General features: G+C 52.1%; 2 protein-coding genes across 2 annotated transcripts; both read left to right on the top strand.

Moving 5' to 3' along the window:
• Positions 1-1,379: 1,379 nt before the first annotated feature.
• Acap1 (ArfGAP with coiled-coil, ankyrin repeat and PH domains 1) lies at positions 1,380-16,914 on the top strand. Its single transcript, XM_028869483.1, has 22 exons — positions 1,380-1,616; positions 2,262-2,319; positions 6,809-6,928; positions 7,140-7,193; positions 7,555-7,613; positions 7,885-8,068; positions 8,200-8,244; positions 8,360-8,455; positions 8,564-8,638; positions 8,729-8,838; positions 10,918-10,969; positions 11,054-11,154; positions 12,413-12,536; positions 12,637-12,848; positions 13,572-13,641; positions 13,749-13,843; positions 13,939-14,108; positions 14,829-15,001; positions 15,763-15,872; positions 15,964-16,074; positions 16,387-16,436; positions 16,748-16,914. The coding sequence occupies exons 1-22, from the start codon at positions 1,564-1,566 to the stop codon at positions 16,846-16,848; spliced, it is 2,223 nt and encodes a 740-aa protein (XP_028725316.1). The 5' UTR covers positions 1,380-1,563; the 3' UTR covers positions 16,849-16,914.
• Positions 16,915-17,481: 567 nt separating this feature from the next.
• Positions 17,482-20,196, top strand: Kctd11 (potassium channel tetramerization domain containing 11). Its single transcript, XM_028869480.2, has one exon. It carries the CDS (start codon positions 18,273-18,275, stop codon positions 18,969-18,971), a length of 699 nt encoding a protein of 232 aa, XP_028725313.1. The 5' UTR covers positions 17,482-18,272; the 3' UTR covers positions 18,972-20,196.
• The last annotated feature ends 10 nt before the right edge of the window (positions 20,197-20,206 follow it).

The following is a 20,206-nucleotide window of genomic DNA, read 5'->3' as shown; positions in this document are numbered from 1 at the left end:
CAGACAGTTGTGAGCTGTCACGTGGGTGCTGGGAATTGAACCTGGGGTCCTCCAGAAGAGCAGTCGGTGCTCTTAACCACTGAGCCATCTCTCCAGCCCTGGAGTCCTGTTTCAAAACAAAACAAAACCTAGGGTTCTAAAAATTCACTATTACTTTATTCACTAACATGGCGCATGTGTAGAGGCTGGAAGCCAGAGGAACTTTCCAGAGTCAAGTCTGTGGTGGCTTCTGGAGATCAAACTCAGGTGATCAGGCTTACTGCGTGGCCCTTACTCAGTAAGACACCTTGCTGGCCCCAAAACCTAGGATTTTTTTTTTTTTTTTTTTTTTTTTTTTTTTTTTTTTTTTTTTTTTTTTTTTTGAGACAGGATTTCTCTCTGTGTAGCCCTGGTGCTCATCCTGGATCTCGCTCTGTAGATCAGGCTGGCCTCAGATTCACAGAGATCCACCTGCCTCTGCCTCCCAAGTCCTGGGATCAAAGGTGTGTGTCACCACAGCCTGGAAAAGCCTAGGATCTTGAAAAGGCCCAGGCTTGCAGCAGGATGGCAATGTCTGATTCAGTTAATTTACCATCTTTAATCCCAGCATTTGGGAGGCAAAAGCAGGTGGATCTCTGTGAGTTCGAGGCTAGCTTGGTTTACTGAGACAGTCAAAGGCTACACAAAGAAACCCTGTCTTTAAAGACAAACAAAAAACTAAAAACCACACAGTTTACCAAGTGCTGGGATTAAAGGTGTGCACCACTGCACCTGGCCTTGTAACAGGGTTATCTCCCAGATGAGGAAACCGAAGCGTCAGAGAGCTTGTCCTGGGTCACACAACCTTTTTTTCTTCTTTCTTTCTTTTATTGTAGACAGGGTCTTACTATGTAGCCCTGGCTGGCCTGTAACTTGCTATGTAGACCACACTGGCCTTGACTTCACAGAGATCTGCCTGCCTCTGCTATAATTAAAGGCATATGCCACCGCCCTACTAATCACACAAACTCTTTTTTAATTTATTTATTTTTATTTTATGTGCATTGGTGTTTTGCCTGCATGTATGTCTGTGTGAGGATGTCAGATCTTGGAGTTACAGACAGTTGTGAGCTGTCTCGTGGGTGCTGGGAATTGAACCCAGGTCCTCTGGAAGAGCAGCCAGTGCTCTTAACCACTGAGCCATCTCTCCAGCCCTTACACAAACTCTTAAGTGACAGAGACATCTTTGACTCTAGATCATCATGCCTACCCTCAAAAAAATTTATTCACCAAAGGAGAAAGGAGCAAAGAAAGACCAGGGTCCCAGAAGGAAGGCGACAGCAGACAGTCTCTGGGGGCGGGGCTGTGGTTTCTCTGATCTCAGCATCCACTCTGCCCAGGCCCCACCCCTGCCCCTCCCAGAGCCGCCTAGAAGTGGTGGGGTGAGAGCTCCTCCTGGGTCACCCCTTTCCCTTTGGGGAAAGAATTGCAGACCCAGGCCCTTTCTGCCAGAGGACCTCTTCTTCCTCATCAATACCCCTCCTGGGGGGTGGGGAGTGCATCTACCTACATCCCCACCTGCCTGGGCCAAGCAGGTCATCTGAGATGACGGTCAAGCTAGACTTTGAAGAATGTCTCAAGGACTCTCCCCGCTTCCGGTAAGTGTGTGCAGGTCCAGGAGGCTAAGGCGGGGAAGGAAGGTTCCAATGCCCTGACAAACACACAGCATGTCCCAGGCTGGACCGCTCTTAGAGCCTAGGTCATAAAGAGACAAGAGGGAACTGGTGGGAAATGGTGCATCTGCTATTCAACCCAGGCCTGGCACCTCATACCTGTGATCCCAGCACTTGGGAGGCTGAGGCAGGAAGACTGCTCTGAGTTCCAGACTAACCTGGGCTACAAGAGTGAAACCCTTTAAAAACAAAAGGCAAAAGGCAAAAGGCCCATGCTCTCCAAAGCGCTTCTGTTCTGCCCCCTGCACCATCTGGCCTTTATAATTGGCATTCCTTCTTCCTTCTCACTGGAACCCCTCCCCCAGCACCTGCCCTGGGGCGGTTAGCAACTTCCTGCCCTGGCCACATCCACCCTCTCGACATTTCCTGCTCTGGTCTGGGTTATTGAAGCTTAGAATGTGCATAGTAATAGCACATGAGCAATAACCAGCTCCTGAGTGGGCGGCCATCCTCAATTCATTTGTCTGTCTGTACCCACCACCCCATGACTCCAGCCCCCTCCCTTGATGATAAGCAGAGAACCCAGTGGACCTAAGCTCTGTTCTCATGACCCTGTTCCTCCTTTCCCAGAGCCTCCATTGAACTGGTGGAAACTGAAGTGTCAGAATTGGAGACCCGCTTGGAAAAGGTGATCACAGAGCAAGCAAGATGCAGGATCGGACTGAAATAGAGGGGTGGGCCAGGGAGTCAGCGGTACACGGGGAATGAGTTACTGAGTCATAGAAAGTTAACTGTACCTGGGCATGATGGCTCATCATTGTAATCCTAGCACTTCAGAGTCTGAGACTGAGGGAGGAGGATCACCATGAGTGTGTGACAGCCTGGGCAAAACTACAGTGAGGCATCTCTTTTTAAGAAGGGGTATATGAGGGGGTCTACAGAGATAGAGAAAACATCCCGTGCCTTCAAAAGTTTAAAATAAGATGCATTCGTTCATGTGCGTTTATATAAGCTCCAACCCTGACATGCTCTGTGAGTTTTTACTGATGTTTAACAAGCTTGGGTCACCTAAACAGCAGTCAGGGTCTCAACCAAAGTTGTGGTCTCATCTGAACACTGGGACTTTCTTGCAAAATCCTGTGATGTTGACAAATTCTAGTTATATTTCACTGCTGTTATAGGACCGGGGGCTAATCTCTAGAGGCGACTCACAGGTCCCTGTCCCAAGGCTTGCTGCAGACATATCCTAGCGTTATTACATATTGACAGGAAGAAAGTCGTGTGTGTGCTAGTGAGGTGTCACATGGGGTAGCATGGAGTGCCATCCCATACTCGCCAGTCTGAAGCAAGTCACAAGCCTTCCTCTTAAGAGCGCTTAGGACAAGAGAGATGGCTTACAGGTCCTTACTGGTCTTCCAAAGGACTCGTTCATTTCTTAGCTCTCAGCTTGGGTGGCTCATGGTTACCTAGTTACTCTAGTTCCAGGAGATCTGATTCCCTCTTCTGGCCTCAGATACTCTACACATGTAGCGCGCACACGCACACACACACACACACACACACACACACACACACACGACTCACATCTTTTTAAAAAGATTTGTTTGTTTGTTTGTTTATTTATTATGTATACAGTGTTCTGCCTGGACTTATCCCTGCAGGCCAGAAGAGGGCACCAGATCTCATTACAGGTGGTTGTGAGCCACTATGTAGTTGCTGGGAACTGAACTCAGGTCCTCTGGAAGAGGAGTCAGTGCTCTTAACCTCTGAGCCATCTCTCCAACTCCCAATGACTCACATCTTTAATCCTAGCATTGGAGAAGCAGAAACAGGCAGATCTCTATGAGTTCAGGCCAGCCTGGTCTACCTTTTTTTTTTTTATCCAGACAGAGTCACACATAGTCCAGGCAGGCTTTGAATTTACCTTGTAGTTGAGCCTGACTTTGAATTCCCAATCCTCTGACCTCTACCTCCCTCCTGGAGATCAATCCACCCCCTGCATGTTAGGCGGTACCTATATCCCCAGTGCAAACAATTCTTAAACTTTTTTATTATTATTTTCTTATATATATGGCTGTTTTGCCTGGGTATTTGTTTGTGCATCACTTCCATACCAGTGCCTGCAGAGGCTGGAAGAGGGCATTGGATCCTCTGAAAATGGAGTTACAGACAGTTGTGAGCCACCATGTGGGTGCTGAGAACTGAACCCGGATCCTTTGCAAGAGCAGCCAGTGCTCTTAGCCACTGACCCATCTCTCCAGCCCCCAAATGTTTTTAATTGAATTGTTCAATGCGAGTTAATAACACACTCGCAGTAATTGCAAAGAGAGGCCATGTCCCCATCAACCTCCCCCAGTGATGACATTTAATGCAATTTTTCCTCATTATCAAACCTCAAAATTGGCATTGGCACAGTACAATTAACAATCAAGTCTACAGGGACCAGGAGAGATGGCTTCCCTTGCAAGCATGAGGACCCAAGTTTGATCCCCAGCACTTAATAAAAGTGACAAGGTGTATGTGTGGCTTGCATTTATAATCCTAGTATTGAGGAAATGGAGACAAGAGGACCACTGGGTTTTCTGGCTGCCCAGTCTAGCCTAACTGGTGGGCTTCAGGCTAATGAGAATGAGAAATCCTACTCAAAGGAGGTGGACTTTTTTTTTCTTTCTTTCTTTTTTTTTAGGCAAGGTCATCATACTATGTAGCCCTGGCTGGCCTGGAACTCACTGTGTAGACCAGATTGGGCCTCAAACTTACAGAGATCTGCCTGCTTCTGCCTCAGGAGTACTGATCTCTCTCTCTCTCTCTCTCTCTCTCTCTCTCTCTTCTCTCTCTCTCTCACACACACACACACACACACACACACACACACACTCTCTCACTCTCTCACTCTCTCTCTCTCCATCAATTGTGTGTGTGTGTGTGTGTGTGTGTGTGTGTGTGTGTGTGTGTGTGTGTGTGTGTGCTCCAGAACTGCACTTTGGTTCTCAGGCTGGCATGGCACGTGCCTTTACCAGCTAAGCCATCCCACTGTCCTGAAGTTGGCTTTTCTAAAAAACTGGAAGCCCAGTGTGGTGGCACATGCCTTTCCCAGCACTCAGGAGGCAAAGTCAGGCAGAGCTCTGTGAGTTTGAGGCCAGCCTGGCCTACATAGCAAGTTCCAAGACAGCCATGGCTACATAGACAGACCCTGTCTCAAAGAAAATTAAAGGTGTTAGAGAGATGGCTCAGTGTGCTCTTTGAGAGGACCTGAGTTCAGTTCCCAGTACTCACACCTGGAGGCTCACAACTGCCTGTAACTCCAGCTCCAAAGGATCTGACATCTCTCTGTCCTCCTCACTCAAATGCAAACATATACATGTATACATAAATAGTAATAAAAGTATTTTAAATCAAAAACAAAGACAACTGGGAATAACAATGTGTTTGAAGTCCGTTCAAGTTGTTGAGTGCATTAATAGTTCCTCTTTATTGTTGACTGCAATTCTATCATATAGATGTACTACTAATCATTGGTTTAGTGTTGTTTTTGTTTTTGTTTTTGTTTTTGTTTTTTTTTTTTTTGGTTTTTCGAGACAGGGTTTCTCGGTGTAGCTTTGTGCCTTTCCTGGAACTCGCTTTGGAGACCAGGCTGTCCTCGAACTCACAGAGATCCACCTGGCTCTGCCTCCTGAGTGCTGGGATTAAAGGCGTGTGCCACCACCGCCCAGCTTGTTTTGTTTTTTTGAGACAGGGTCCTTCTATATAGTCTTGGCCGCCTGGAACTTGATTTGTAGACCAGGCTGGCCTCAGTCTCACAGAGATTCACCTGCCTCTGCCTCCCAAGTACTGAGATTAAAGGCTTGTGTCACATGCCCGGCTAGTTATTGGTTCAGTTTTATGAAAGGTCTTTTCTCGTATACGGGAGAAAGGGGCTTGTATACACAGGAGAACTAGACCGTCTGCTGATCTGCACTGTGAGTTCTAGCCATTTTGTCTCCTTGTCATGGACTGATATGAACTGATCTTGGTCAGTCTCCTGACCACTGCTGATCGTGCTAGCCAGTTTCAGCCCTAGTCACTTTCAGCCCAGACTGTATTTCTCAGGGGTGTCCACCAGCCCCAGAAAAGTGTGCTGGAAAGACCTGAGTCCTGGGTCCTTGCTACTTCTTCACAAAGCCTCCCTGTGACCTCTGCCCTGGGCCAAGCTGAAGGACTCCACAGACACTTGCTCCATTCAAAATATGGCAACTCATGCCTAAAGTCTAGCCTTGTCACCTTCAGGGTGACGTGGCCACAGCCCTGTGGGTAACGGGTGAGGAGACTGATGTGGGACTCCAGCTCAGCCATCTGGCTTTCCCTTCCCAGATCAGTTATAGCTCTTTGACCATTCCAAAGGCACCGTAGGGGCTGGAGAGACGGATCAGCAGTTAAAATCACTGGCTGCTCTTCCGGAGTACCCAGGTTCAATCCCCAGCACCCACATGGCAGCTCCCAACGGTCTGTAACTCCAGTTCCAGGAGATCTGGCATCCTCACACAGGCATACATGCAGACAAAACACCAATGCACATTAAAAGAAAAATAAATTAATTTAAATTAATTTTAAAAGGTGCTGAAAGGTGGACAATTGAGCACCCCAACATCTTACTTGTCCCTGATCCCGAGGCCTCAATGACTAGTTAATATTTGCAAGGGAATGTTTAGAGAATACAGAATGAGACACACGCACACGCACACGCAGTTGCACACACACACACACACACACACACACACACACACACACACACACGCAGGCTGTAGAACTGAACCTAGCCAGGCAGAGAATGGGTACTAGGGACAAGACAGCGCAGGGCGGATGGGGTTTTAGGGAGAGCCCCTCACCCCACAGGCACGGAAGGGCAGGTAGGATTAGACAGGGAAAGATTTGAGAAGTAAAGATGACTGTGACTTTGGGCAGAAGCTTGGAGAAGCGGGCAGAAGTTTTGAAACAGACACAGGAAAAGGAAGCTAGGAAGTAGAGATAATGGCGTCGCAGGTGTTGAGTCTGAAGTGGGGGGGGCTTCCTTGGTCTGGGTGGGATGAGATTAGGAAAGGGCTGTACAGCCTGGGGCAGGGGGCGACGCGGGGCGGTGGAGGCATCATTTGTCGTCTGGCCGCTGGTACCATTCCCTCTTGTTCTCCGTTCTTCCCCAGCTCCTCAAGCTGGGGAGCTGCCTCCTGGAGAGTGGGCACCATTACCTTGCTGCCGGCCGTGCCTTCGTCGTTGGCATCTGTGACCTGGCTCACCTGGGCCCGCCGGAGCCCATGATGGCGGTATGTGATGACTCTGAACCAGAGCTGTGATTGCTGGGTGGGAGGATGGGGGGCGTGCACCGGACTGGGATCAGGAGATGCTGAGGAAGAGGAGGGCTGACCTGGGGTCTGCAGAGCCCAGGCCAGAGCAAAGCTGGGTCCAGCAGGCAGGATATTGGATGGACCTTGATGTCCCATACCTGGTACTTTCTCTCTGGTTTTTCTTGCCCAGGAGTGTCTGGAGAAATTCACTGTGAGCCTAAACCACAAGCTGGACAGCCACGCTGTGAGTGGGGGATGTGGGGCCTGGGGGTGATGGATGGATGGGGCAGGGGGGGGGTGTGGAGGGGGGGGGCTGGGGGTGATGGATGGATGGGGCAGGGTTGACCTGGGGGTGGATGGATGGGGGGGACCTGGGGTGATGGATGGATGGGGCAGGGTTGACCTGGGGGTGATGGATGGATGGGGCAGGGTTGACCTGGGGGTGATGGATGGATGGGGCAGGGTTGACCTGGGGGTGATGGATGGATGGGGCAGGGTTGGCCTGGGGGTGATGGATGGATGGGGCAGGGTTGGCCTGGGGGTGATGGATGGATGGGGCAGGGTTGACCACGACCCTGGCTCTCACTTGTCAACCTCTTCAACAGGAGCTGCTTGATGCTACTCAACATACGCTGCAGCAGCAAATCCAGACTCTGGTCAAGGAGTGAGATGGGAGGGGGCGGGCGGGGGGCTTATTTCCCAGACACTAGCCAGCCCTCCACCTCTCTAACCATTACCACAGTCCTCTCCAATAGGAGGAGCTATGAGGGTGGGTGGGAAGTGGCCTGACTCCGCTCTTCCCATCCCCAGGGTCCCCAGAATTTTCCTCTCAAGGCTAATTGACCTGACATTGGAGGGGAGGGTGATCCTGAGATTTTTCTTCCCTGGGGATGAGAAAGGTAAATCTGCTTTTGTTTTGTCTTCCCTAACTCTAGAGGTCTCCGGGGTTTCCGAGAGGCTCGCCGGGATTTCTGGAGAGGGGCTGAGAGCCTGGAGGCTGCTCTCACTCACAATGCAGAGGTGCCCAGGCGCCGCGTCCAAGAAGCAGAGGAGGCTGGGACTGCTTTGAGGACCGCCCGAGCTGGGTACCGGAGTCGGGCATTGGATTATGCCCTGCAGGTAGGTGCCTACCCCAACCCATCCTCCGGGATACCTTGAGGTGTCACCTCAAGAGTGGGGAGTCCCCAGGGTGCCATGGAAGACAGTGCTGTCATTTCAAGACTGACCCGAGGTCTCTTTGGACCTTTCAGGTCAATGTGATCGAGGATAAGAGGAAGTTTGACATCATGGAGTTCGTGAGTTTCAGGAGCAGCAGAAATGGAGAGGGACCTGCTGGCAGAGCAGGAGGGTGGAGGGAAGGAGAAGGGGGTATCCTTCCTCAGTCCTGCCCCCACCCGCCTTGTCCCTCAGGTGCTGCGATTGGTAGAGGCCCAGGCTACCTACTTCCAGCAGGGCCATGAGGAGCTGAACCGCTTGGCTCAGTATCGGAAGGAGTTGGGTGCCCAGGTGAAGGACCCTAGGCAGTTGGTGCAGGGAGGTTAGGGGACGCTAAGATGACTCTCCTGGCCTGGTTGGGGCAAACGCAGACGTGTGAGATGTCCCTCCTATGCCCAGTTACACAACCTGGTCTTGAACTCTGCGAGAGAGAGGAGAGACATGGAACAGAGGCACGTGTTGCTGAAGCAGAAGGTGAGAGCCTGCTGCTGGGACAGAGGGACCCAGGCTTGTGACTTTGGTCTCTATCTGCCTCACATGGTTCTGATCCTCTCATGCCCCCAGGAGTTGGGTGGTGAGGAGCCAGAGCCAAGCCTAAAGGAGGGACCTGGCGGCTTGGTGATGGAGGGACATCTCTTCAAACGGGCCAGCAACGCGTTTAAGACGTGGAGCAGGTAAGGGGACAAGCGACTCGCCCCAGCTCACCCAACGGAACATTCTTGAATGGGTGGTTACCACGTGTGAAGTACATCAAGACACAACCCTGGGTCAGCAAAGACAGACAGACAGACACCTAAATAAGTTGCATGCTATGTTAGAAGGTAATAATAAAATGCCTGGTGCAGTGGTACACACCTTTAATCCCAGCCTGGGGAGGCAGAAGCAGGTGGGTCTCTGAGTTCAAGGCCAGCCTGGGCTACAGAGCGAGTTCCTGGACAGCCAGGAATGCATAAAGAGACGGTCACACAAAAAAGAAAAGGATAGCAGAAGAATACTGCCAGGAGTTAAGTATGGGGATGCACACCTGTGATCTCAGCACCAGGAGGCTGAGGCTGAGCTCCCAAGCAAAACACTGTTTAAAAAAGGGTGTGTGGTGTGTGTGTGTGTGTGTGTGTGTGTAAAAGAAAGGGTGGTAATGTTACAGAAAAGAGAAACAGTACAGAAAGGACATGATCTGATGATGGTCTGGGTAGAGAGGGTAAAATTTAGTTTCTTTTTTTTTTTTTTTTTTTTTTTTTTAAACTCAGGGCCTCAACCCTGCTAGGCAAAGGAGCTACCACTGAGTTATACCCACAGTCCAGGGTTCTCGATTCTAAATAAAATGTCAGGGCCTGGACGTGGTGGATCATGCCTGAGGTCCTAGCACTTGAGAGGAGGAGCCAGGAGGATTGGAATTCTGTGTGCAGACAAGCCACAGAACTGTTATTTATCAGGTCTGCTTTGACGCCTACTCTTTTTTTCTTTCTTTCTTTCTTTCTTTCTTTTTTTTTTTTTTGACAAATTTCGTGTATCCCAGGTTGATCTCAAATTTACGATGTAGCCAAGGATGACCTTGAACTCCTGATCTTCCTCCCTCCACCTTCCAAAAGCTGGCATTACAGGTGCACAACACCATGCCTAGCTAAAAATGTAACATTTGCAGGTGGTGGTGGCATGGCACACGCCTTTAATCCCAGCATTTAGGAGGCAAAGGCAGGTGGATTTCTGTGAGTTCAAGGCCAGCCTGGTCTACAGAGTGAGTTCCAGGACAGTCAGGGCTGCACAGAGAAGCCCTGTCTGGAAACAAACATAGTAACTTGTAACTTTTGAGTCAAGATTGCAAGGATATCCGAGGGCAAAGCTGTAGGCAGAAGGAAGAATTAATAGGAAGACCCTGATCTCTCAGTGCTTACAGAACTGGAGCTGTGGGCCTGGTCAGAGGGAGGGAGGAAGGAGGAGGAGCCAAAGGGGGTAGGAACCATGCTGGGACTTCGATAGTGCTTCCAAGGCTACTCTAAGGAAAATGGCGAAGTCCTGCAGGGTTTAAAACAGAATGGTGACGTGTCTTGATGTGACTACTTCATCTTTCAGAACCACCACCAGCCCATATGGGCCCTTGGTACCGATGAGAAAATAGAGCCCCTTCAACATAGTTCCATTTGTCAAAAACTGTAGCAATAAGCTTGGTATGAGGGCAGCAGTCTAAGACAAGAAGACTACAGATTTGAGGTCAGCCTGGACTGCAGGGGGAGTTTCTAGGCCAGTCAGGGTTACATGGCAAGATCCCATCTCAAACAAATAATTGTAGAAGTAAGTGGGAGTGATTCCAACGCTCTCATGACACACCCAGAAGTAGTGCTTTCCACTGTTAAAAATTTTTACACCTTTACAGCTGTCTCCCACTTCGATCTCCTGCCACACTGGCCACAACTAGAAAAGAAATAATCGCAACAATAAACATATTTTAGTTAAAAGAAGGAAGCTGGGTGTGGTGGCATATGCCTGTGAGCCGAGCCTTTGAGACGGAGGCAGGAGGATCAGGCGTTGAAGACTACTGCTGTCCGCTGGAAAGGAGGCTTCATCTGGGTTGTCCAGGAGTGAAGAACACCCCTTCCATGTCCCGTTCTTCCCACCATTCTCTGGAATGTCTTGTGGGACTGCCAGCCCACACCTCTCAGCAAGCTACTTAGGGGGCAAAGAGCAGTCTCTCTTCTGTCCATTCCTGAGCTTGTCCCCAGGCTGCCCATGCACTTAACCACGTCTATCTCCTCCAGACGCTGGTTCACCATTCAGAACAACCAACTGGTTTACCAGAAGAAATATAAGGTAGGTACTGGGTGCCAGGACTCTAGATAGACTCAGCCCTCACTTACTATGCTGGATCGTGGTCCCTTTATCACTTTTTGCCAGGACCCCGTGACTGTGGTGGTGGATGACCTTCGTCTCTGTACCGTGAAGCTCTGTCCAGACTCAGAAAGGCGTTTCTGTTTCGAAGTGGTGTCCACCAGCAAGTAAGTACAGTTCCTTGGGGGCAATATTTTAATATGTCTGAATAGTTACAAACCAAAAAGGCAAGGTCACCAAGATGAGGCTCCCTGTACAGCTCCAGGGCTTGGCCCTTTCTTCGGTGGCTGGTTGAAGCAGGGAGCCTCTGCTGAGATGCAGGGTGGTAGGAGATATTTGGGGGGATATTGCCAATTGTTGCAGAAATACAGGTGCCCTACTTATTATGATGGGATACAGGTGCTCTACTTATGATTGGAATTATATTCCAGTAAATTCATCATCAGTTGAAAAGATATTGAAAAACCTACTGTTCACAAAGCTTAGCCTAGACTTGGCCTACCTTAAACATGCTAAAAACCTGTTAGCCTCTTTTACGATGAAGTGTTTTTGAATACTCTACTGAAAATCAAAATCAAAATGGCTGCTTAAATATACCTTTATGCATTAATATTGGAAAATATTAAGTCAAACCATCGTAAATCAGGGACCACCTGGATTTTGATATTGCTGATAGCCAGGTATGGTGGTACACATCTGTAATGCCCAAACTTGGGAGGCAGAGGAGAATCTTAAGTTTGAAGAACACAGCCTGTCCCTGTCTCAAGAATAGACAGGCCAATGAGATGCTCATCACTTGCTGCCAAGTTTGATAACCTAAGTTCAATCCCCAGGACCCACATGGTGGAAAGAGATAACAACTTCATAATGTACTATGCATATGTGTGCACATACAAAATACACATATTTAAATATAGTATCTTTTTTTCTTTTGTTTTGTTTTTTGAGACAGGGTTTCTCTGTGCTACAGTCCTAGCTGTCCTAGAACTTGCTCTGTAGACCAGGCTGGCCTCGAACTCACAGAGATCTGCCTGCCTCTGCCTCCTGAGTGCTGGGATTAAAGGCTTGGGCCACTACCACCACCACCATCACTACCACCACCACCACCACCACGGGGCTATAATGTCTTTTTTAAAGTTCAAGGCCTGACTGATCTACTAGCACGCTTGAAGTCAATCTGAGCAGTGTACCAGACTCTGTCTCAAAGTAAAATAAAAATGCTTGCCTGTGGCTCAGAGGTGGAGCGCTTGCCCAGCATGCACAAGGCCCTGGGTCCAATCTGCAGTAGAAATGGATACATGAGTAAATATATTTTTAAGTCCATATGATCAGTTCAGCAATAGCTGAACGTCAGTTTGCCCAGTCTGCCTCATGGCCCTCTGACCTCAGACCCCCACCTCTGTTACTCTCATGCCTCCCCCCCAGGTCCTGCCTCCTCCAGGCTGACTCTGAGCGCCTCCTGCAGCTGTGGATTAATGCCGTTCAGAGCAGCATTGCCTCGGCCTTCAGCCAGGCTCACCTTGAGAACAGCCCTCGAGGGCCAGGCCAGGTATCTTCATGTGGGCACTGGGAGCCACGCTGTCCCGGGAGGTGGAGCACCCCTCACCCTTAGGCCCCTTGCTCACCCTTCCTTCCCCTGTCTCCCTCAGGTCTCAGGATGCCTCGCCCTGAGCTCTGCTGCTACTCTGGGCTGTGGCGGGGCAGCCAGAGGAAGGGAGCCTGGGGGAGTGGGGCAGGTGGCAGCCCAGCTACAAAGCGTGGAAGGAAATGCCCAGTGTTGCGACTGCAGGGAGCCAGCCCCAGAGTGGGCCAGCATCAACCTCGGGGTCACCCTCTGCATTCAGTGTTCCGGCATCCACAGGTCATTGCCTAAGACCCAAGCATAAGCCCCGCTTTCAACCGCAATATGGCCGTCATCAGACCCTCGATGCACCCTACCCTGGTGTTTCCTTACGGTCTTCTTCTCTGTCACTGGCCACCAAGCTTGCTGCACAAAGTGCACAAGCGAGTTGGGTATGGATAGGCTCCGGGGGTCCTGGCTGTCTTAGAACTCACGGCGATCCACCTGCCTCTGCCTCCGGAGTGCTGGGATTAAAGGTGTGCGCCGCCGCTGCTGCTGCGCCGCCCCGCCCCGCCCCCCCCCACCACCACCACTGCCCAGCCCAGGGAATTTATTGTCTTGATCAGAGGAAGCGTGGGTTAGAGTTGCTGAGGGTGGGATTAGCCAAGAGAGCCCAAGGAAAGAATAGGTTGTGCGGTCCTACCAAGTTCTTGAGGCCTCACCACCATTCTGAACTACACACAGAGGGAAGGGAGGTGGTACAGGAAGAATGTTCCAGACCAGAGCACCGTGAGAAAAGAAAAGGGGCTGGAGAGCATAAGAACTTAAAGTGAAGCAAGATAAAGGGAGGGATGATGAACAGGCCAGAGCCCGGTCAAGGATATGTGGTCTTTGCCGCCCTGCCTCCTGGCCTCGCTCCCCCACACAGCCTCCACACAAGCCTGGCCTCTTAGTCTTTTCAGGAGCAACAGCCTCCCCAGGCCACTGCCCACACAGGACATGACTCTCCCTCTGGCCCTCCAGGAGCCTCGGTGTTCATTTCTCCAAGGTCCGGTCTCTGACCCTTGACTCCTGGGAACCAGAACTAGTGAAGGTAACTTGGGCTATTGTGGAGACAAAGGACAGAGGAGTCCGAGGGTTCACAGAGACTCACCCCATTACCCCGCCTCTTTCTCTTGGCCTCTCCTGGGCCTCCTCAAGCTGATGTGCGAGCTGGGAAATGTCGTCATCAACCAGATCTACGAGGCCCGTGTGGAGGCCATGGCAGTAAAGAAGCCAGGGCCCAGCTGCTCCCGGTGAGGTTGGGGTGAAGGTGCCAGGGCTCCCCTCCACTGCGGGAGGGTGGGGATGGGATGAAGGACCTAAGGCTAGCTCTTCTCCCAACATCCAGGCAGGAAAAAGAAGCCTGGATTCATGCCAAGTATGTGGAGAAAAAGTTCCTGACCAAGCTTCCTGAAATTCGAGGACGAAGAGGTGGCAGGGGACCCCCGAGAGGACATCCTCCTGTGCCCCCAAAGCCTTCTATCAGGCCGCAGCCAGGGATTGTCAGGTCCAAGTCAGGTAGAGACTGTTCGGCTCATGGCGGTCTGCTCACGACTGGGCCAGGTGCTATACGTTGGCAGACACTGAGATCATCCCCTGGAGGAAGTCGGAAGGGCCAGACTGTAGTTTCAGGGGGATACAGTAAGGCATGGCATTGAGCATGGGGAGAATTGTGGGGTGGAATCTGTCAAGGAGAGCCACAAAAGGGGTATCTCTGGCGGGCCGGTGGTGGCACACACCTTTAATCCCAGCACTTGGGAGGCAGAGGCAGGTGGATCTCTGTGAGTTTGAGGCCAGCCTGGTCTACAGAGTGAGATTCAGGACAGGCACCAAAACTGCACAGAGAAAATAAATAAATAAAATAAAGCTCCCAAAAAAGGTGGAGGGGGGGGGTTTGAGGAGGCAATCTCCAACACGAGAAGAGTCAGGAGAGGAGCTGAGCTTGGCAACGCCTGAAAAGGAGGTATGAGCCTGACCTGGGCAGAGGAAGGCAAGAGCTGAGTCTCTCTGGGAGTTCACCTCTGGCATCCAGCCAGTCTGGTGGTTGGACAGGCTGAGGTGAGTGATACTATCTCTTCCACACCCGGGGCCTTGCACACATACATCCCGACACGTATGCACATACACATCACTCTCGTCTCTCACCACAGCCCTGAGTCACAAGGGCCTCCCCACAGTTTAGATGTGGGACTGTGCTGAAGATTTCTCCCCAGACCCAGCGCTGATTTTCCTCAACAGAGTCTCCATCTGACGACCTGGGAAGCCTGCACCCTGGGGCCCTGCTGTTCCAAGCCGCTGGACATCCTCCATCTCTTCCCACCATGGCTGATGCCCTGGCCCATGGAGCTGATGTCAATTGGGTCAATGGGGGTCAGGGGAACGCCACACCTCTGATCCGGGCCACAGCTGCTGTAAGGACCATACTGACCTCCCCTACTTGACCCTAAAGCTCCTCCTGACCTTCCCAGGGTCTCCAGCCCATAGGGAAACCCCATAGACTAGGTGTTAAAAGTGTGGTTTGGAGGTGGTGAGTCTATCTTGGACCCACCACTTGCATGGGATTTTAAACAAACTGTCAATCTCTGTGGGTCTTTAGTCTCATCAGTAAAGTAGGACTATCAGGAGGCCAGAGATGGCTCAGCATATGCTGCACTTACTGGGGACCAGGACTCAGTTCCCAGTACCTCTAAGGCAGCTCATAACTCTGACTCCAGTGCTGGAAGATGGGGCATGCTCTTTTGGCCTCCTCATTCACTTCATGTGGTACACAGACATACATGAAGGCAAAACACCTATACACATAAAATAACAATAAAAATATCTTTAAAAAAGAGGAAGAGCAGGCTGGGCGGTGGTGGCACACACCTTTAATCCCAGCACTCGGGAGGCAGAGGCAGGAGGATCTCTGTGAGTTTGAGGCCTACAGAGCGAGTTCCAGGACAGGCGCAAAGCTACACAGAGAAAAACAAACAAAAAAAAGAGCACTAGCATGCCTCATCAGAGTGCAGAAAAGATTAAATTCGTGAACACGTAAAGAGCAACAGCCAGGTCTGACACCTGCTTGTACCCTGAATACCACACTCCACACTCCCATCGTCTTAATTACGTCACCCTAAAATACCTAGAACTCCACCTCTAAAACTGTCATCCCCTCCTTGATTTCTCCATGCAGAATTCTCTTCTGGCCTGTGAGTTTCTCCTCCAGAACGGGGCGAATGTGAACCAGGCAGACAGTGCTGGCCGGGGCCCACTGCACCATGCCACCATTCTGGGCCACACAGGGTAGGGCACAGCAGAAATGCCACCATGGGGAGGGAGTTTTCTGGGAGTGAAACGGCAAGGAGCCTCAGCTGAATTTAGCTGTCCTTCTCAGGCTGGCTTGCCTGTTCCTGAAACGGGGTGCAGATCTGGGGGCCCGAGACGCGGAAGGCAGGGACCCTCTGACGATCGCGATGGAAGCCGCCAACGCTGACATCGTCACCCTGTGAGAATGCCAGAGGGTCGGGCTAGTGCTTGGGCATTGCGTTCATCTTTGGGGTGGGGCTAATGCCAAAACCAGACCCGGAAGGTGAGGTCTGGGGAGGGGTGGGGCAGGGTGAGACGATGGGACTTCATCTTGGGAGCCATTGTTCGTCCGTCAACCTTGCAGAAAAGTTAATGTGTTTGCATTTTAAAGCACTAGTCATGGGGAGGTATTTTTTACCGAGTGATGTAGCTCAGAGGATGAGGAGGTGGGCAAAGGATGGGCGGTTATGAAGAGTGTGAAGTCTTTTATTCCTTAATTCCCACCCTTCAGGCTACGACTGGCGAAGATGAGGGAGGCCGAAGCGGCCCAGGGCCAGGCAGGTAAAGTAACCACTTATTCACCCGGACCCCAGGTCCACACTGGAATTCTGGCCCTTGCTTACCTGTCCCCTTAGTGCCCAACTGTGTTAATGCCATTGTTTATTCAACAAACACGGTTTGGGCGCATCGAGCGTGCCTGACCCTCGGAACAAAGGAAAAGGCACCCGTGATGCGCTTACGATGATGATGCGCTTACGATGATGCACCCCGACTTGAAGAGCTTGCCCGGCCAGATCCACGCCTACTGTCCGTGATGCTTTTCGTAGTAGCCCAACCGTCCAGCCCTCCAGCCTTTCCCCTGTCCTCCTCAGGAGACGAGACGTATCTCGACATATTCCGAGACTTCTCCCTCATGGCATCGGACGACCCGGAGAAACTGAGCCGTCGCAGTCACGACCTCCATACGCTTTGATTCCAGGTCCCTCCCCACTTTGCCACGGCCTGCCTGATCTCCATTAAAGTCGCTGCTTTTTTCTTTCCCAGTTCCCTTACTGTGCGCCACCTGGGGGCCTGGCCGGGTGTTGGGCGCAGCGGCCACTAAGTGCAGGGCGCCGTGGCTTCTCTGGAGGTTAGGGTTTCTCTAAGAAAGGAGGAGGCTGACTAGCACCCGGCGGCTTGGCGGGAGGGGCTTTCGAGCTCAGGCGACAAGGGAAGCCACCCGCGTGGGGACCTGGGCACGCCGGGGTGGCCCACAGGCATCCCTGGAATGCGACGGCTCAGCACCCGCCCCCTCGGGAGTTCCCGACCGGGATCCAACCCCGAGGCCCGGGTTCTCTCCCAAGAGAGGGGCTGCAGCCTCCTGCTCCCCCCAAGCTGTCCTAGTGAGGTCACGCACACCTGCAGGGAACGCGGGGCCGTCGCGGCCACATCCGTAGTGAAGCCTGTGAATCATCCCACCCCCGCTCGCGTCGGCCCGTCCAGCCCGTCCGCCCCGTCCCGCCCGTCGGCGAGTCCCGGCTCCCATCCCCGGCAGCCAGCCCACGGGGGCGGAGGGCGGGGCGCTAAGGGGCGGGGCTGCCGCTTAAAGGGCCACCGACTTGCTGCCCTCAGACCACTTCCTGGGGGTGGAGAGGACCTCAGCGCCTGCTGCGACAGTCCAGGAAGGCGGTAACGCCCGAGTCCCGAGACTCCGGCTGTTGCCAACAGAGTCCTGGGACACTCTCGGCTCTGACTGCGAGAGCATCTTCTCTCTCCAGCCATACAGAACGGCTCGCCACCGGTCCCCATCAGTTGCGCCTCCATCTGTTGGGACCCGCGCCCCTAAGCTTGGCCAGGCCTCTGGGCAGGCCGTCGGAACCCGGCGTGGGCTCTCCTAACTGCAAAAGCTATCTACTTAGAAACCCAGAAGCTGAGCCCTTCAGAGTCCGGCTGGTGCTCGCCACCGTCACCTGCTGGTTGAATTCCGGAAACCCACTGTCTGAAGAACACAGAAGGGAATCGCTGACCTCGCAGAATCAGAATCGTCTGGACCAAAAGCTCCCTTGGCCCTGTCTCGCTGCCTTCTCTTCTTCTCGTCGGTTCTTTCATCCTTTTGGGGATTTCTGTGTCCTGAAGCCCCCAATCGCCACCAACGTAGCTGGGGTGAGCTACAAACTTTGCTGTCTTGTTCTCCAAACTCTGCCTCCAACATAGCGAGTCTGAACATTACCACCCGATTCTTCCCAAATCCAGGAGATTCTGCCTTTTCCTTCTCCTTGCTTGTCTCTTACAGTCCCCAAAATTTCCCCCCCTCCTGTGTCCTCTTCACCCCCTTCTTTTGGGGGCCCCGTGACCCTAAATGTGGGGGGAACACTATACTCCACTACATTGGAGACCCTGACTCGTTTCCCAGACTCCATGCTGGGGGCCATGTTTAGGGCTGACACCCTTATGCCAGCCAATCTCAACCGGCAAGGAGATGGCCATTACTTCATCGACAGAGATGGCAAGGCTTTCCGGCATATCCTCAATTTCCTGCGCCTGGGCCGTCTGGACCTGCCCCGTGGGTATGGAGAAACTGCACTTCTTAAGGCAGAGGCTGACTTCTACCAGATCCGGCCCCTTCTGGATGCCCTGCGGGAATTGGAAGCCTCTCGGGGTACCCCTGCCCCCAGAGCTGCCCTGCTCCATGCAGATGTAGATGTCAGCCCCCGCCTGGTACACTTCTCCGCTCGAAGGGGCCCGCACCACTATGAGCTGAGCTCTGTCCAGGTGGACACCTTCCGAGCCAACCTCTTCTGTACTGACCCTGAGTGTCTGGGGGCCATGCGCAAGCGCTTTGGTGTGGTCAGTGGGGACAGGGCGGAGAGCGGTCCACATTTTCGTCTAGAGTGGGCCTCCCGCCCCCGGGAACTCCCTGACGTGGAGTATGAAAGACTGGGGCTGCAGCCGCTGTGGACCGGGGGCCCAGAAGATCGGCGGGAGGTGGCGAACACGCCTGCCTTCCTGGAGGAGGTGCTGCGGGTGGCTCTGGAACATGGCTTCCGCCTGGACTCGGTCTTCCCAGACCCTGAAGACCTACTGAACTCCAGATCTTTACGCTTTGTCCGCCACTGAGCATGCTGCCTTTCACTTGACTGTGGAGGAACGGCTCTTCCCTGCCTCTTTCTAGTTCTGGTGTGGGAGCTATGAGAGTCAGGGATCCCACCAAACCTGACTGGAGCCTAGATGTAGGCTGAGATTCCCAAATCGAGCTGCCCCGACTCAGCTCCCAGAACTCGAGTGGTCCAGAAGATCTACACCGGGGCTTATCCTGGGAAAGCATCCGTGGTTTCTCGAGCCTGTTCTTGCTTGAGGATGGGCCCTCTGTATTCAGGGGTGTGGAAAAGTAAGGAAGCACCTCTTTGCCCAGGCTAGACTTAGCAGAACTCTGGAGGTTTGAGCACTAGGTGGAAGGACATATTTTGAATTATCCAATGTGGTCTGTCCCCTAGACTGTGGCTTCCCCTCCTGGAGGTAGGCACCTTATCCTACCATGACCATTAAGAGGCCAAGACATCTGGGAGATTTCTTTACTATGTCCCAAGCCACCTACTGTGGGAGATTGAAAATAGACACCTTATCCTAGGTTGACAAAAGGGAGCTAGGAGAACTCCCATAAGCGTGGGGCTAGAGCACCCTTCTGGGATTCCGAGCGTTTTAGAGGACTCTGTGTAAGTGGGGCTGGACATGGGAAAGATGGTAGTATTTTTTATGCCCTGCACTTCTTTCATGTATGTGTGGGCCAGCCACTGTATCTGACTGATGCTTGGGCCCCTGGCATCTCCGTTCCCATCAGTGTTGCCCACTCTTGTGTTTACGTGATGGTCCTTCTGTGATCCTGGCATGTCCAGGCCTGTTTGGGGTTGCCTAGCAACTCTTCAGGCTCAGGTATATCTATGGTATGTGTGAGAGCAGACTGAGATTTAGTTTAATCATAGGGTGTGTGTGTGTGTTTGCGCGTGTGTGTATGCCCACACCATCACGTAGGCAGGAGGGACTTGTTTGAGTTTGAGTCACTAGGCTCTTCCGATGAGAGGTAAAAGCCACTGGGCTTAGCTAGGCCTCCGAGACCTCTGGGAGCTCTTGGTTGCTGAGACAACCGTGAGCCTGTTGCTAGGAAATAGCTGGCTAAGGCCTAAGGCTGTCCTGGGCAGAGAGGAGACAGAGAGTTGACAGAGTGGAGAGGGTGTGGGAAGGGACAGCATTTCTGGGTTCCTGAGTGGATGCACACATGCACATGATAGTCATTCACCTATCACTGTGACTTCTGGGAAGAAAAATAAAATTGCTTTCAGAACCACGGACGTGTA

This window comes from Peromyscus leucopus, chromosome 8b (genome assembly GCF_004664715.2).
Source record: "Peromyscus leucopus breed LL Stock chromosome 8b, UCI_PerLeu_2.1, whole genome shotgun sequence".
NCBI lineage: Eukaryota > Metazoa > Chordata > Mammalia > Rodentia > Cricetidae > Peromyscus > Peromyscus leucopus.
Note: the sequence above shows the minus strand (reverse complement) of the source record. Positions and strands in the feature narration are given on the sequence as shown.

Excerpts from the sequence above, each read along its gene's own strand:
- Acap1 (XM_028869483.1), top strand. The coding sequence starts at position 1,564 with ATGACGGTCAAGCTAGACTTTGAAGAATGTCTCAAGGACTCTCCCCGC. Across the intron at positions 7,614-7,884 it reads ATCCAGACTCTGGTCAAGGA|AGGTCTCCGGGGTTTCCGAG; the intron begins GTGAGATGGGAG and ends CCCTAACTCTAG. Across the intron at positions 14,109-14,828 it reads GATTGTCAGGTCCAAGTCAG|AGTCTCCATCTGACGACCTG; the intron begins GTAGAGACTGTT and ends TTTCCTCAACAG.
- Kctd11 (XM_028869480.2), top strand. The coding sequence starts at position 18,273 with ATGCTGGGGGCCATGTTTAGGGCTGACACCCTTATGCCAGCCAATCTC.